Source organism: Misgurnus anguillicaudatus, chromosome 5 (genome assembly GCF_027580225.2).
Source record: "Misgurnus anguillicaudatus chromosome 5, ASM2758022v2, whole genome shotgun sequence".
Lineage (NCBI taxonomy): Eukaryota > Metazoa > Chordata > Actinopteri > Cypriniformes > Cobitidae > Misgurnus > Misgurnus anguillicaudatus.
The window spans coordinates 35447840-35464841 of record NC_073341.2 but is presented as its reverse complement, the minus strand read 5'-3'; the positions used below and the strand labels follow the sequence as shown (position 1 = coordinate 35464841).

The 17002-nt window shown below is 35.6% G+C and overlaps 1 protein-coding gene across 2 annotated transcripts; it reads left to right on the top strand.

Annotated features, from left to right (window-relative positions):
* The first annotated feature begins 386 nt into the window (after positions 1-386).
* On the top strand, positions 387-14819 carry vdac3 (voltage-dependent anion channel 3). 2 transcript variants are annotated; one of them, XM_073868097.1, is made up of 10 exons: positions 387-541; positions 2912-3024; positions 4917-4988; positions 6039-6088; positions 9906-10061; positions 10148-10197; positions 10294-10524; positions 13711-13858; positions 13952-14009; positions 14097-14819. In XM_073868097.1, the coding sequence occupies exons 2-10, from the start codon at positions 2916-2918 to the stop codon at positions 14186-14188; spliced, it is 966 nt and encodes a 321-aa protein (XP_073724198.1). In that variant the 5' UTR covers positions 387-541; positions 2912-2915; the 3' UTR covers positions 14189-14819. The 2 variants fall into 2 exon arrangements, with proteins under 2 accessions (XP_073724198.1, XP_073724199.1); XM_073868098.1 differs by lacking the exon at positions 2912-3024 and having other exon boundaries at positions 457-541.
* The last annotated feature ends 2183 nt before the right edge of the window (positions 14820-17002 follow it).

Here is a 17002-nt window from a genome sequence, read left to right as displayed (position 1 = left end):
AAAACATACAAACAGTCTTTGATCAACAAGGAAACCTTTGAACAAGTCAATTTCTGTGCAACCAGTCAATTGTGTAAAAATGCTTTTTTTGCTTTGTGGAATATTTGTAGATATGATACGTGAAATTTGTTATTCAGATCAGTAATGAGTCAATAAAAAAACTAAATGCATTTTTATTATTTTTTAAATTAACTGCATACAAATACATAAACAAACAAATAAACATCAAAGACACATAAATAGATATTGACAATATGTATAAACAGCAGTGAAGTAGAAAACGCCAGAATATTCCTTTATCAAACCCAAAATAGCGGACTTGAGACTTATTTACAAAGTGCTTTTTTAAAGAGCAATAGATCACGTCACGATAATGTGGCATTTAAACCCACACAGACAAAAAACAAGGCTAAACATATCTATTTACACAATGCTGGAAAGAAATGGAAAGCTGAAAGATTGCGCATGCGCGGTTCGCGTCTCCTTCACTGTGCCCTCTCGCGCTGTGCAGTGCAGAAACACGGTCACGCACATCGACACGGTAAGACACGATATGTCTTTACTCTTATGCATGCTGTATCGATGAAAAACCGTTGCATGCACCACAACAACACATATATTAAACACTTCTTATTACAGCCTGCTTAAAATGAGAGTAGATTTATTTTGTACACGCACTGTAAGATTTGAGACAGTATGTTTCTAGGGCCGCAGACACATTGGTGACACCTAAATCCTGATCTTTATTAAATCACTGGTAAATCGCAAGTGACTATCACTGTAATATATTGCATTTAAAACATACATTAAAGCATTACGCGTATAATCTCAGTTTTTCTCTTCACGTGTCAGAAGGACACCTTAAACATATACAGATGCTGTTTTTATGTAATTCTTTAACAGTTTAGTCGAATAAAGACGCATGAAACACTAACTATTTAACTTATATTAGTGAAAAGCCGTCTCGCCATATTTTATAATCCCTGTGAAACACATAATAAGGGAATTAAAGTGTGGCTCGGAGAAGTGTTCCGTTATACGTTATATGGGCGTTGTGCGTGCGGCGCATCACGCTAGATGATTCGCCGAGCGTTGCGCGACCTGCTTTGTTGCGTTGTTGACGGTCCGCTCGTAAACTGATTGAAATTTTAACCCTCTATTGTTACATGATATCGCATACGAGTTATTCGTGGTTTTAGGGTTTATAACTATCACACATATCAATGTTACTAAAGTGAAACATTTATGTAGTTTCATAACTAGATTTTGGACCTATAAATTGGTCTTTGTATTACTGGTTAACATGCAGGGTGTTAAACTTAGTTAAGGTGTGATGTGAAACTTTATAATTTAATGTGTATATAATAATTCATGTGGTTTAAAACCATAGATGTAGAAGAATGAAAGGATATTTATAAAAGGCGTTTTGCACCAACCAACCCAATCTAAAGTTTTATTGTGCTACTAAGCTGTATTAGTTATTAAGGGTTAAATCAAAACAAACCAACTGCAGTTTGATTTATGCTAATTGGAATGTACAATAAAAAAAACAAGATTTTTGCAAAATTAAAACAACTGAGTTATCTCGTTTTGGAACCAAACTCTTCAAATAGTTTTTCATGTCCGTAGCACGACTTTATTTTTCGTGTCATTTTATGTATAGTTTTCTCTTTTTTTCTCTATTTTTTTTGCCATTGCGACAATGCCCAAACGACAATGATTTTAAAAAGTAGGAAATAAAGGAAAAACAATACATAAAATGACACGAAAAAGACATTTGTGACCTGAAAAAAGCGGGAAATTGTGTCCACAAACAAGAATAAATAAAATATTTTCTTTTATACCACGAAATGCATTGAGGTTGCACGCACGCACGCACGTGTTACTGCAAAATACAAAACTTTTACATCTTAAAAAAAATCTAAGCCCAGCTGCATGCTTAATACAGCACAAATCTGCGTCAGTGTAAATATGCCTTGTATCACGTTTTTCTTTGTCTGTATCTGTTGGCAAACAGAATTGTCAGGTAGGTATGAATGTCTTTGTTTATCTTGCAAACATCTTGGCCATTTTACTCCACATGATCATAAAGGCATTCTTTATGTGTGTATGAGCCACTTTCTCTAATGGCGTCTGTATGTGGAGGGCTTCTGAAGGGCATTTATTTATCCTCCATCCTTAGACTGTTATTGAAGATGACTGGCTGGTTCTTTGTTGTGTTTGTGAATGATGAATAGCAGGTACAGCATGTGTCACGTAAAGTCTCTTAAAGGTACAGCAGGTGATTTTTCTTCATGTATTACTGTATCAGTGGTTCATACTTTATATCGGCATCAGCATCACTGATATGACATGAACAAATTGCTTGCTGCACCTTTATGGAGGTTATATGTAGAAGTCAGTGTTGAAAAAAAACATTCCCATTTCGTAACGCCTCACATCACATGGGACAGCCGTGTCAGTTTGTCTTCACTATTTATAGAGTGTGTGTGTGGGGTATCAGGGTGGGGTGTAAGGTCACGCACTTGTGTGTATGTGTCGGATCTACAGATGCTGATTCAGCACCTGGAGATATGCCTCTTTATTAAGGGTAGATGTGAGTTTAGAGGTTGTCATGGTGATTGAAGAGACATTGGTACCCCTCTTACCCAGGACAGGCCTTGCAAAAATTTACCATGGCAACCGCAGTTTCTGCCACCATGTCACTGTTATGGCATGTTTTTTAATTTTTGATGACAGGTTAGCTATTGCCAAATTTTTGCATTATTTAACAAACATTGATGAGTGACTTGTTGAGCCATGGTAAAACTTTCGAGGCCGGTACCAGGTGATGTCATTTACCATTGACGACACATTGCAGCATGTCGCATACATGTTGTGTGTGTATAATTCTGAATTATAATCCTTTAAGTGACATGTCTGAGAGAGCAAAGCAGAGTTCAAATAAGGAGAGAATGGAGAAGAAAGACACACAGGTGAAGGGAAGCAGTAAGCCCTGTGAACACTGTAAACCAAAGACCTGCGGTGAGTCAGAAAGAGAGCGAGAGAGAGATGAAATATGAATTAGTTGAAACACTCCCATGTCTCTGATGTCATTGTATGAAAAGATGTTCTGGGTTTGACAAACTCAGCTGCATTCACTGTATTTGTGTATTAAAGGCACACTCGACTTTTTTTGAAAAGTTTTCATTTTTCAGCTCCCCTAGATTTAAACATTTGATTTTTACAGTTTTGGAATCCATTCAGCTTTTCTCCGGGTCTGGCGTTACCACTTTTAGCATAGTTTAGCATAATCCATTGAATCTGACTAGACCACTAGCATCGCACCCAAAAACAGCCAGAGTTTTGATATTTTTCCTATTTAAAACTTGACTCTTCTGTAGTTACATCGTGTACTGGGACAGACAAAAAGATAGAAGTTGGCTGGGAACTGTGCTCTCATTCTGGCGTGGTGGTCAGGGACCTTGCTGCCGTGGCATGGCTGCGGGGGGCGCGGTGATGTTGCGCGGTGCCCAAAAATAGTCCCCTGCTATTGTAAGGCCCTGTCCCAAATGGCGCACTTCATGTGGACTTCAGTCTCGTGGCCTTAAATTGCGCGTGCTCGCTTATTCTACGAGTCCGTAGGGTGTCCCATCTGTCATTTTTACGCTCCGAAGTGTGCTCATTAGCGCCCCTTTGCATCCTTAAAACGGTCTTCAGTGAAGCCCACACTGCAGCAGGCTTCGATGCACTTTACCAACCCATAAGTCCTTGCGAAAGAGCAATAAGACGACGGAAGGGAGGAGTTCACACTGATGGGCAACTTCTCTACCTATTTCTGGTTTGACGCTCGAGTCTGTCCCAAAATACGACCACGGTGCACCCTCGTGGACTCGCGTCAAGAGTTCCTAAGGTCTGCACTACATGATGTCATCAAAGTGTGGACTGTGAGGAAGTCCATAAGTCCAGAGTGTGCCATTTGGGACCAAAGTAACCAAGGGGACTATTTTTGGGCAGTGCGTGGTGTCGCTGCGCCTGCTGCAGTCATGTTGCGGCGGCGGGGTCCTTGATTATTGCGCCGGATTGGGAGTATAGTTCCTGGCCATGTCGCCTAGAAAATCCCATCTTTCGGTTTTCCGTCGGTCTTAGTACACAATGTAACTACAGAAGAGTCAAGTTTTAAATAGGAAAAATATCAGAACTCTTTGGTTATTTTTGAGCGTGATGCTAGTGGTCTGGTCGGATTCAATGGATTGTGCTAAGCTATGCTAAAAGTGGTACCGCCAGACCCGGAGATCGGCTAAATAGATTCCAAAATGGTAAAAATCAAATGTTTAACTCTAGGGAGTTAGAAATTAAGCATATTTTCGGAAAAAAGTGGAGTGTCCCTTTAAAGTTTATGTAGTGAGGCCATGACCAGAACACACTGTTGTAAATATCTTAATATATGAGACATTCATGTACAGATTCAGAATAAGTGATGTAAGAAAACCACAAGCTTTACATTTCTTTATTTAAACCCCCTTCAGAATGACTCTTCTCATGACTTTTATTGCTTGGTTGGAATTTTTACAATCTGAGAAACGTGTAAAACTTCATGTCAGTGATGTTGACATACTGTATGAACCCAGAACATTTGAAGCCCTGTTTGTGTGCGTGTGAAACACACCGTGTAGTACACATGCGTAGTTGTGTGATTATGATGTAACATCTATTAACACATGTGATGTTAGCAGCCTATACCTGATGCTTTCTAGCACAGAAGCTAAAAGGATTGTTTTAAACACCAGCGACACTACATCTGTGATCTGTCATCTCTTACTAGATCTACTGGTTTATGAATGCATCGTATGTATGACATGTTCCTAGTGTGTGTATGATTTTGTCTTTCATACTGAATCTCTCTCTTTCTTTCTCTATCTCTCTGTCTCTCTCAGCAAACATGGCCGTCCCCCCAGCATATGCTGACCTCGGCAAATCTGCCAAGGATATCTTCAGCAAAGGCTATGGTGAGAGATCACAGACACCCAAAGATCCTGAGCTTATTAGCAACAACTGATAATGGTCAATTTCTGTATTCAAATAGTGTTAAGTAAATATTGTGCAGATTACATATCATTCATTGAATCATTATAGGCTTCAGCCATAGGCAAGCGAGTTGTTGTAATGATAATGTTAAGACAGCAGAATCAATACAGACCTGTATGCAGATGACCGGGTGAAGGTTTTGATATGATTACAGATGTTTCTCTGTTGAGCTCTTTTGAGCACAATCTCCACACAAACAAAGAAACACAATATTGATCACAACAATTAGTGATTTAAGCAATATCACATGATCGTTGTACTGAAAATCATTTACATACATATACACACTCTGTTCTCTAGATAAAATCCACTTTTATAAGGTGTTTGGACATAAATGTGTGTTGGTAGTGAACGATGGAAAAAAATACACCTATTCTTATTTTTAAAAAATGAGACATGCTGTTTTAATTTTCTTGTTAATGTGACCTCACACTGATAAAGCCCTGCCCACAGCCACTGACTGATTGTCCTGCATTACCATAGTTTCCACCCACAGTATGCTGTCCACCATAACTAAATAGTGAGATACTATTGTCTCAGACTCTATTCCCAGAATTTTTTTTTAACTGAAAGTGTTCAATATCTCTTTTGGTAAGGGAGTGAGGAGCTGTAGCTCATTTGCATTTAAAGGTACAGACACAAAAACAGTGCATTTTTTTGCAGTTCATTTTGGACATGGTACAATAAATGATCTGTGGGCTATTTTGTACTGAAACTTCACAGACATATTCTAGACATACCTGAAACGTATATTACATTTCGTAAAAATGGGCATAATAGGTGCCCTTTAATGTTGGTTATTGAAAAGTAATGTTTGACTACATCTTAAAATCATGTACATATCCAGTGTAAATTCATTTACGCCACACTTTTACACCGACCACGAAATCTGACATAAAAACACTGAACTGTATTGTTGCTCATCTGTGAGTTAAATTCAGAGAGGTTTCTAACTGAATCTCTTTTTTTAGCGTTTGGAGCGATTAAACTGGACCTGAAGACCAAGTCTCAGAATGGAGTTGTGAGTTATTTTATGTTTCTGAAAAGTATTATGGTTGTACAGTGGTAGTTTTGTACATGTTTAATTGGTACCTAATATGTACCTTGATAATCGTTCAGTACTATATGGGTCAGTGACAAAATCGGTTTGGCAAGAGGAGAAATTCAAAAATGTTTAAAAAAACTTGTTTTAAAAGCATGCATCAGGTTTATTTCAATGCACATAGTGTATTTATGTTAATTTTATGCAATAAAAAATACATTTGCACCATTTTTGTAAAAGTTAAGACTGAATAGACCTGAAAATGTCAAATGGTGTAACCAGCAATTGGGCCAAAGAATGAGAAATATTCAATATTTATCCATCTTGATGGCATGTAAACGTAATCATAAAAAAGTCATTTTAAAATATAATTTCATTAGTTATTACTAAATGTAATTTTTTATGTGTTTTTAATATTTGTCCTGACATATGTTGAAAACAGCTCTGTTTTCTTAATAATCTTTGACATGATATAAAAAAGGTATGTAAAAAAATCATATTAAACTAAAGTAGATGATTTTATTCTATTTCACATTTTTTATGAATATATTTATACTTTCATTTAAAAAAATGGTTACAATAGTTGACACAGACTTGTTATACCACATTGACATTTCTGCAAATATTCTTTCAAAATGAAATCAAAACAGAAACTTTAGTCTTGGTCCTCAAAAAAGAGAATATAGGCAAGTAATCTGCAAATTTATTTTGAAATTTTAACCCTTTCACATTTAATTGAACCATACGGACACAAAATAATTAACGTCACGTCATTGACATATATATTAATTAAAGTACCATAGTATTACCATCTGATTTCATCACGGTACTATGGTACAACTGTAGTACTTTTGCATGTATTGATGCTTGATCCTTTTCATGTACATGTGAACTCTGTTCTGCTGCTCTGATCTCTGATCAGGTTATGAGAATCTGTTTGTGTGATTAACACGAATCTGAATGTTTGTGTGAATCTCTTTCCTCTAACCGCACAACTCTGTCTTTCTGTCCTGCTATCTCTCTTGGACGCGACCGTCAGATGGTAAGATTGAGATTACAGATGCTGTTTGTGTGTTTGAAGACAGACAGATAATCTGAGTTAGGAGGAGAATTGCTGCTTGATTGATTCTGTCTCATCTATAATGTTATTCTGTGTAAAGGTCCCGTTTTTCTTGTGTTTTTATGGTGCACAGTATAACATATGTTTACATTTCGTGTGTAAAAGACTAATTTTTTTTCACACTATTTACTTATCTGTATAGCGCTGTTTTCACTGTCCTAAAAACGGGCTGATGTCTTCCTCATTCTATGAAGTCCCTCCTTCAGAAATACGTAACGACTTCTGATTGTGTCGTTTGTTTAGTGTGTTGTGATTCGACAGCAGCTGAGCTTAGCAGAGCCGTTTGAGCTTAGTGGGGACTGACGTATTCCTGTGGACGGAGTTTAGTCAAAAAACTCGTATATTGATGTCATTTATCCAGGAAGTAGAGGACTGTAGTCCAAACCAGATGTTCACTAAAAGGAATTCTGTAAAAAAAATATATCACTTGGCATTGAACTTTTAGCTTTATCAGGTATTATTTATGCTTTAAAAGCAACATTACACACTAACTAAAGTTTGAAAAATGGGATCAGGAAAGAACGGGACCTTTAAGAATGACTTAAAAAAACAGGAAATTCAATTTAATCCAAAGACTCTGTGATCCTGTCTGTCGCTTCTTGACCTGCTGTTCCTGCTCAAATTGTGTTTTTCTTCTGTTCCTTTGGGGCCTGTTGCATTTGTTATAGGAATTGGTTGGTGTGACCTAAAGTATTATGTAACTTATTGCAAATTGACTCAAAAGTCCAAAGACTAGCAGTGTTTACCACAACAGTCCTAAGATCCTAAAATTTAAATGAACATTAACTACATTATCATGTGTGACCAGCACATGTATGAGTGTTTTGAAGTAAGAGGTGATAAAACCTGAAGCTGGTAATAAAGTTTTATTTTGGTTAACATAAAGATGTTAAAACCCTGCACATAAAACCACTGGCCCTAAACACACAACTCTTATAAGAGTCCCTTAACTCTTTCCCCGCCATTGACGAAGAGAAAACGCTTCCCTGCCAATGACAAGTTTTTCCGGCAATCCGTAATTCTGCTATTATCCACCATTTGAAGCTTATAAAACCCGGAAGTATCCCCTTAGGGCAAACAGTTCAAACTCTATGTTTGGTTTGATCATCGCTGTAAATCTGATCTCTATCAAAAGTCCTTCACAAAAACGCAATTATTTCAGCTTTTTGTTCCAAATTTGTTTTTTTTTTAAAAACCTACCCATATATGAGAGGTGAAAAATGAATGAATAAAGGTAGGATGAAACGTTTATTTATATATAAATATATTTAGAGGTTTTGTTCTTTCATTTGATATATTGTATGTTTATAAATTTAAAGGATTGGTCCATTTTCTAAAAAGAAGGTCCAGATGGGTTGCTCGCCGCCATGTCGTCCAAAATGTTGATGCCTTTCTTTGTTCAGTCGAGAAGAAATTATGTTTTTTTTTGGGAAAACATTCCAGGATTTTTCTCACTTTAATGGACTTTAATGGACCCCAACACTTGGCGGTTTTGGTGCAGTTTGGAATTGCAGTTTCGGGGGACTCTGAACGATCTCAGGCGAGGCATGGGGGTGTTGTCTAGCGAAGCGATTGTCATTTTCATTAAAAATATGCACTTTTAATCCACAGTTTCTCTTCTTCCTCCATCTGTGTGACGAGCCAGCGTGGCCTCACGTAATTGCGTAATACCGTCGAAAGGTCACATGTTACATATATGAAATGCACATTTGTGGACCATTTTAAACAATAAACTGACACAAAGACTTTAATTAGTATCATTCCACATACAACAACATCGGAACGATCGTCTTTCTCCACACTTGTAAACACTGGGGCGTAGTTTTGCATACGTCATTCGTGACCTCTTGACATGATGGCGTATTGCGTGGGGACGCGCTGGCGTGTCGCAGGACCGGAGGAGGACGAGAGGCTGTGGTTTTAAAAGTGCATATTTTTTAATTTATCTTGCCAAAAATGACAATCGTTTCGCTAGATAAGACCCTTATGCCTCGTTTGGGATCCTTTGAAACAGTAATTTTAAACTGCACCAAAACTGCATTAAGTGTTGGGGTCCATTAAAGTCCATTAAAATGAGAAAAATCCTGGAATGTCCTCCTCAAAAAAAAAAACACAACTTCCTATAAACTAAACAAAGAAAGACATAAAACATTTTGGATGACATGGTGGTGAGTAAATTAACTGGATTTTTTTTTGGGAAAATCGACCAATCCTTTAAAGAAGAACATTTTCTGAAAGGCATTAAACTTTTGTCAAAAAATCATAAAAAATGCTGGCGCTAGCTGGCAACGTTTTTTAAAAACGCTGACAGGGAAAGAGTTAAAGGGATAAATGAAAATTCTGTTATCATTTCCTTACCCTCATGTTGTTGAAAACCTGTATGAGTTTCTATATTCTGTTGAACACAAAATAAGATATTTTGATAAAGGATTGACTTTCATAGTTATTCCTACTATTGAAATATGGAACTCATACAGGTTTAAAACAACACGAGGGTGAGTAAGTGAACTATCCCTTTAAGTCATTGAAATATGATTTACTGTGAACCCACATTCCAGCTTAGAGTCAACATGAAACGGGATATTTACGAAGAATAAAAATCTTCTCTGATCTTACGACTTCATTGTGAAACTTCCTCTCTTGAGATCATGTTTTCTTCTTTCATTTCCTCCTCAGGAGTTCTCCACTGGTGGCTCCACTAATACAGATACTGGAAAAGCGGCTGGAAATCTGGAGACCAAGTACAAAGTGCAGGAGCTTGGCTTGAGTTTTAACCAGAAGTGGAACACAGACAACGTTCTGACCTCCGAAGTGACTTTGGAAGATCAGCTGAGTCCAGGTCATCTTCATCACATATCAGCAGATTTTCTGAAGAGTTCATGGATGTGTTATTGAGCTGTCATGTTTCTGTGCAGCTGGCCAAGGGTTTAAAGCTGGGCCTGGACACTTCTTTCGTGCCCAACACCGGGTAAGAAAACATCCTCAAAACATGATTCTGAGTTCTCACAAAATTCATTATGTTTCCAGTAAATATATTTTCTCTGTTTTTCTCTGTTATGTTTAGGAAGAAGGGCGCTAAGCTGAAGGCGGGTTATAAACGTGACTACATGAACGTGGGCAGTGATTTAGATTTTGACCTGGCCGGACCCACAATCCACGCCGCAGCCGTTCTGGGTTATGAAGGCTGGTTGGCTGGTTATCAGTTGGCTTTTGACACGGCCAAATCCAGACTCGTCCAGAATAACTTTGCTTTGGGCTACAAGGCAGGAGATTTCCAACTACATACTAATGTTAAGAAATTACCAGGAGCCAAACAACTATTTAGTCATCATTGTAAACAAGTGGTAGGGTGCATTCTTTCACAGCCCCCCAAAGAAAATTCATGACACAATCTCAAATTTAGAATTTGAATTAAACAAAACATGTTGAATTATACAATGTAGTGCTGTTGGGTAGTAGCCTTATTTTTCTGTCGTCTGTAGATTAATGTAAATTTATAACATTTTGCCAAATTTGCTTTCTGACTATGTAAGGAAATAGTCAGAAAGCAAATCAGAAGTATAATGCTGCGTTCAGACCAGCCGCGGTAGAGGCGTCAAGCGCGAGTGTTTTTAATGTTAAGTCAATGTGAAGACTCGTTGAAGAGCATGTGGAGGTCTCGCAACGCGAATGAGCCGTTAAGCGCGGCAGACACGATTCCACCTCATTCGCGATTCCGCCTCATTCGTGCGTCTAGTTCGCAAGGGAAACGTGCAAGTTGACATTTTTTTTACTCTGAAACATTACAGAAGTTAAATGAGTTCAAACACTAAAGTAGGGCTGCATGGTATTAATAATAAAAGCGAATTAATAAAGCTTTACGTTTGAAAAAGGAAGTTTTAAAAACAAAAAATAGATAACAAAAAACGTTTCAGATTCTTTCTGTACAAAAGTAAAAGCATCTGTCTCACTAGTCTCTCTGCTATCTGCATCAACCTAAAACATCGACTATACGTAACTTTTTGGACTATTAAAATCATCATGTTATTGCAAACCACCGCAATATGGTTTTCCGATATTGCAATAATTTTTATATTTATATTGCGGCCCTGCACTTTTGACTATACATCATTTTTTGAGGTGTTAAAATAGTTCAGTTGTTGCAAACCATTGCAATGATATTTTTCCGATATTGCGCTAATTCAAAAAATATATTTTCTTTTAAAAAATATATTTTCGGCCCTGCACCTTTAACTATACGTAACTTTTTGAAGTATTAAAATCATTGGGTTATTGCAAAACATTGCGGTATGTGTGTTTTGCGATATTACAGTAGTTTCAATATCTATATTGCAGCCCTGCACGTTTAAATATACATAACGTTTTACAGTATTAAAATAATTCTGTTATTGCAAACCATAGCAATATTTTTTCCAAACCATTGCTCTTTTTTGCGATTATTTCGGTATTTGAATTGCGGCCATGCACTTTTGCCTAACCTCACCTTTTTGAGTTAATTCTTATTGCAAACCATCGCAATATTCCCCCCCTCCGATATTGCAATAATTTTAATGTCTATATTGCGACCATGCACCTTTGACTATATGTAGCTTTTTGAAGTATTACAATAATTCTGTTATTGCAAACCATTGCAATATTTTTTAATTAATTATTATTATCATTATTATTATTATTATGATATTGCGATGATTTCGGTATTTGAATTTCGGCCATGCAACTTTTGCCTAACCTCACCTTTTTGAGTTAATTCTTATTGCAAACCATCGCAATATTCCCCCGACGATATTGCAATAATTTTAATGTCTATATTGCGACCATGCACCTTTGACTATATGTAGCTTTTTGAAGTATTACAATAATTCTGTTATTGCAAACCATTGCAATATTTTTTTAATTAATTATTATTATCATTATTATTATTATTATTATTATTATTATGATATTGCGATGATTTCGGTATTTGAATTTCGGCCATGCAACTTTTGCCTAACCTCACCTTTTTGAGTTAATTCAGTTATTGCAAACCATCGCAATATCCCCCCTCCAATATTGCAATAATTTTAATGTCTATATTGCGACCATGCACCTTTGACTATATGTAGCTTTTTGAAGTATTACAATAATTCTGTTATTGCAAACCATTGCAATATTTTTTTAATTAATTATTATTATCATTATTATTATTATGATATTGCAATGATTTCGGTATTTGAATTTCGGCCATGCAACTTTTGCCTAACCTTAACTTTTTGAGTTAATTCAGTTATTGCAAACCATCGCAATATTCCCCTGCCGATATTGCAATAATTTTAATGTCTATATTGCAACCATGCACCTTTGACTATATGTAACTTTTTGAAGTATTACAATAATTCTGTTATTGCAAACCATTGCAATATTTTTTTAAATTAATAATAATTATTATTATTATTATTATTATTATTATCTTGATATTGCGACGATTTCGGTATTTGAATTTCGGCCATGCAACTTTTGCCTAACCTTAACTTTTTGATGTATTAAAATAATTCTGTTATTGCAAACCGTCGCAAACCCCCCCCCCTCTAATATTGCAATAATTTTAATATCTATATTGCCGCCATGCACCTTTGACTATACGTAACTTTTTGACATATTAAAATCATTCGGTTATTGTGAACCATCACAATAATCATTTTCAATATTGCAATATTTAAATTTGGGTCCTGCACCTTTGACTATGTATACATTTTTTGAAGTATTAAAATTTGGTTATTGCAAACCATTGCGGTATGTTTGTTTTGTGATGATTTCAATATCTTGACTGCGGCCCTGCACCTTTAACTACAAGTAACCTTTTGACGTATTAAAACCGTTCCGTTATCACAAACCATTACGGTACGTAGGTTTGCAATATTGTGATACTTTAATTATATACAGTGCTGTGCAAAAATCTTGGCCCGCCACCAGACATGTTTTTTTGGAAGTGTTAATGTCCATCCATATTTATTTTTCAATCTATTTTATTAAGATTCAAACAGAAAATACAGGAAATATGTAAAAAAATTTCATATTAGACTAAACATCTTCTTTAGGCATCGTCTGTGTTTAGTGTGACCTTTCTTGGCACTAAACACATCTTGAGCATTTTTTAACAGAATAAAGTAAAAAGACTAATTTCTTTAAAATTAGGATTTAATTTTAAGTTTAAGAGATCCTGCTATTGCTCAAATGAAAGGGGAGTTTACCTTAAAACTTGACGCATCAGTTTACATTTTTATACAGTTTATAAAACACATTTCCTTTATTTTCTGGATGTATTCTATTAAAGAGACTGAGAAACAATTATATATGATCACTATAGCATTGCAAAAACAACAAAATTCTGGCATGGTGGCCTAAGACTTTTGCACAGTACTGAATTTGTTGTGGGCCTGCAATAAAGCATCTTCAGTCATTTACAGTGAAGATAACAGTTGTTGTTGTTGTGTTTGTGCAGTAATGATGGGACAGAGTTTGGTGGCTCAATCTACCAGAAGGTAAACAGCCAGTTGGAAACCGCCGTGAATCTGTCGTGGACCGCCGGCAGCAACAACACGCGTTTCGGCATCGCTGCTAAATACCAGCTGGACAAAGATTCCTCCGTCTCTGTAAGTCTCAAAACTTCACACACATCAGACATGTTTTACTTTGAGCTTTTATGTTTTCTCATTACATTTGGACCTCATTGTGCTTCTCTGCAGGCCAAAGTAAACAACGCTAGTCTGGTTGGAGTAGGTTACACACAGACCCTGCGGCCAGGTAAGCAACGTGTCTCTATAACCGGATTACTTTATCAGCTAACTAAGTGACTAAAAAATGACACAGTGCATTTCTGTCTCTCTGTAGGTGTGAAACTCACTCTGTCTGCTCTGATCGATGGTAAAAACTTTAACGCCGGTGGGCACAAGGTGGGCATGGGCTTCGAGCTTGATGTGTAAAGATGAAGATGAGAACCAGAGAAGACGACAGAAAGCTAACAGCACGAATTTAGCATTAGCAAAATTTCCCCCATAATTCCTCCTTAACAAACAGACCTTAAAATTAAAAACCTTGTAGCCCCCCGTCCAGTAAGAAATGGTTCTGGCTACTACACCAATCTGCCAAAACAGCATCTGTTCTCTGTGTAACATCACCATGGCAACAAATCTCTCTGCATCTTCAGTGGAGTCTGTACTGAGTTATTAATGATGCGTATAGGATTTAAAATTACATATCATTTGTTTGTAATGGACATTATCTCAAGCATTACTCAGATTATGATGTTGTTTCTGATGTCATGTTGTTTCAGTTAAGGTTGCAAACAAGTTCACATTTAATGAGAAATAAGAAAGACGTCTCTGAATATCAAAGGCCTGTCACTCACCGTTACACCATTATGTTCATTGCCAAACATACTGTATTGTTTTATTATTTAAGTTTCTTATCTATGTTTTGTGGGCTGGAGATATCGGACCGTTCACGACCTTCTCTGCAGTTTTATTTCTTCACAGAAAGTCCTGGTTTATGTTACAAATGGAGAAGTAGAAGTCTGTGTGTTGTGGAACTAAATAAAGAAGATTGTTGACGAAATTAGCCTATCTTTCTTGTCTTTCAAACATTGCAAACACTCATCTGGTACTTAAATTTTTTTATTTTGAAATACACAAGACATAAACATTTCACTCAAAAAACACCAGATATGTTTTTATCCTTTGTCAAAATACAAAGGCGTCGGGTAAACTACAGTGAAACGGCTGTACACAAACTTTTAACAGTTTGTAGTAAAAAATAAAATAAAAAATAATAATTCCCCTGGCTAAGTAAACCCGTGCTGTACACATTTCATGAGATCACGTCCTCGTATAAAATCAGAAAATAGTCGTGATTTACAGTTTAGGGGTCTCATTTATAAAACTGTACGTAGGATCCTTACTAAAAGCCTACGTACACTGCTAAAAATTATTTTCAAGAAAAAAACAAATTTTTGTCTTGTTTTCAGTAAAAAATATCCAAAAATTCTCAAACCAAGAGGCTCCCTCTTGCTGTGCAAAACGACCCAAGAAAACAAGTCTAGTTTTTAGATCAAAAATATCAAATTTAAGTGATTTTGTGCATAAAACGAGCAAAAAATCTGCCAATGGGGTAAGCAAAAAATCTTGAACATATTTCAAGAAAAAAATCAAGAAAAATTTGCTTCCCCATTGGCAGATTTTTTTATATTTTTGGTCTAAAAACTAGACTTATTTTCTTTGGTTGTTTTGCTCATCAACAAAAAGCATCTTAATTTAAGAATTTTTAGATATTTTAACTGAAAAAAGACAAAAATACTAAAAATATTTAGAAAATAAGTCTAGTTTTTAGATAAAAAATATCAAATTTAAGTGATTTTGTGCATAAAACGAGCAAAAATCTGCCAATGGGGTAAGCAAAAAATCTTGAACATATTTCAAGAAAAAAAACAAGAAAAATTTGCTTACCCCATTGGCAGATTTTTTTGATATTTTTGGTCTAAAAACTAGACCCACCCTCTCTGGTTGTCCTGCTCACCAACAAAAAGCATCTTAATTTAAGAATTTTTAGATATTTTAACTGAAAAAAGACAAAAATACTAAAAATATTTAGAAAATAAGTCTAGTTTTTAGATCAAAAATATCAAATTTAAGTGATTTTGTGCATAAAACGAGCAAAAATCTGCCAATGGGGTAAGCAAAAAATCTTGAACATATTTCAAGAAAAAAATCAAGAAAAATTTGCTTCCCCATTGGCAGATTTTTTTATATTTTTGGTCTAAAAACTAGACTTATTTTCTTTGGTTGTTTTGCTCATCAACAAAAAGCATCTTAATTTAAGAATTTTTAGATATTTTAACTGAAAAAAGACAAAAATACTAAAAATATTTAGAAAATAAGTCTAGTTTTTAGATCAAAAATATCAAATTTAAGTGATTTTGTGCATAAAACGAGCAAAAAAATCTGCCAATGGGGTAAGCAAAAAGATCTTGAACATTTTTCTTAAAACACTTCATTCAAGAAAAAAATCAAGACAAATTTGCTTGCCCCATTGGCAGATTTTTTGCTTGTTTTGTGCACAAAATCACTTGGATTTGATGTTTTTGGTCTAAAAACCAGACTTATTTTCTTTGGTGTTTTGCTCATCAACAAAAAGCATCTTAATTTAAGAATTTTTAGATATTTTAACTGAAAACAAAAAATATATTTGCGCTGTCTACTGCTGAGCAAAACGACCCAAGAAAACAAGTCTAGTTTTTAGACCAGAAACACAAAATTCAAGTGATTTTGTGCACAAAACGAGCAAAAAAATCTGCCAATGGGGTAAGCAAAAAAATCTTGAACATTTTTCTTAAAACACTTAATTCAAGAAAAAATCAAGAAAAATTGGCTTCCCCCATTGGCAGAATTTTTTTTGACATTTCTGGTCTAAAAACTAGACTCACCTTCTCTGGTTGTTTCGCTCATCAACAAAAAGCATCTTAATTTAAGAATTTTTAGATATTTTAACTGAAAACAAGACAAAAATACAAAAAATATTTTTTCTTGAAAATAATTTTTTTGCAGTGTATATATTTGCGCTGTCTACTGCTGAGCAAAACGACCCAAGAAAATAAGTCCAGTTTTTAGACCAGAAACACCAAATCTAAGTGATCCTGTGCACAAAACGAGCAAAAAAATCTGCCAATGGGTAAGCAAAAAAATCTTGAACATCTTTCTTAAACACTTAATTCAAGAAAAAAATCAAGAAAAATTTGCTTATCC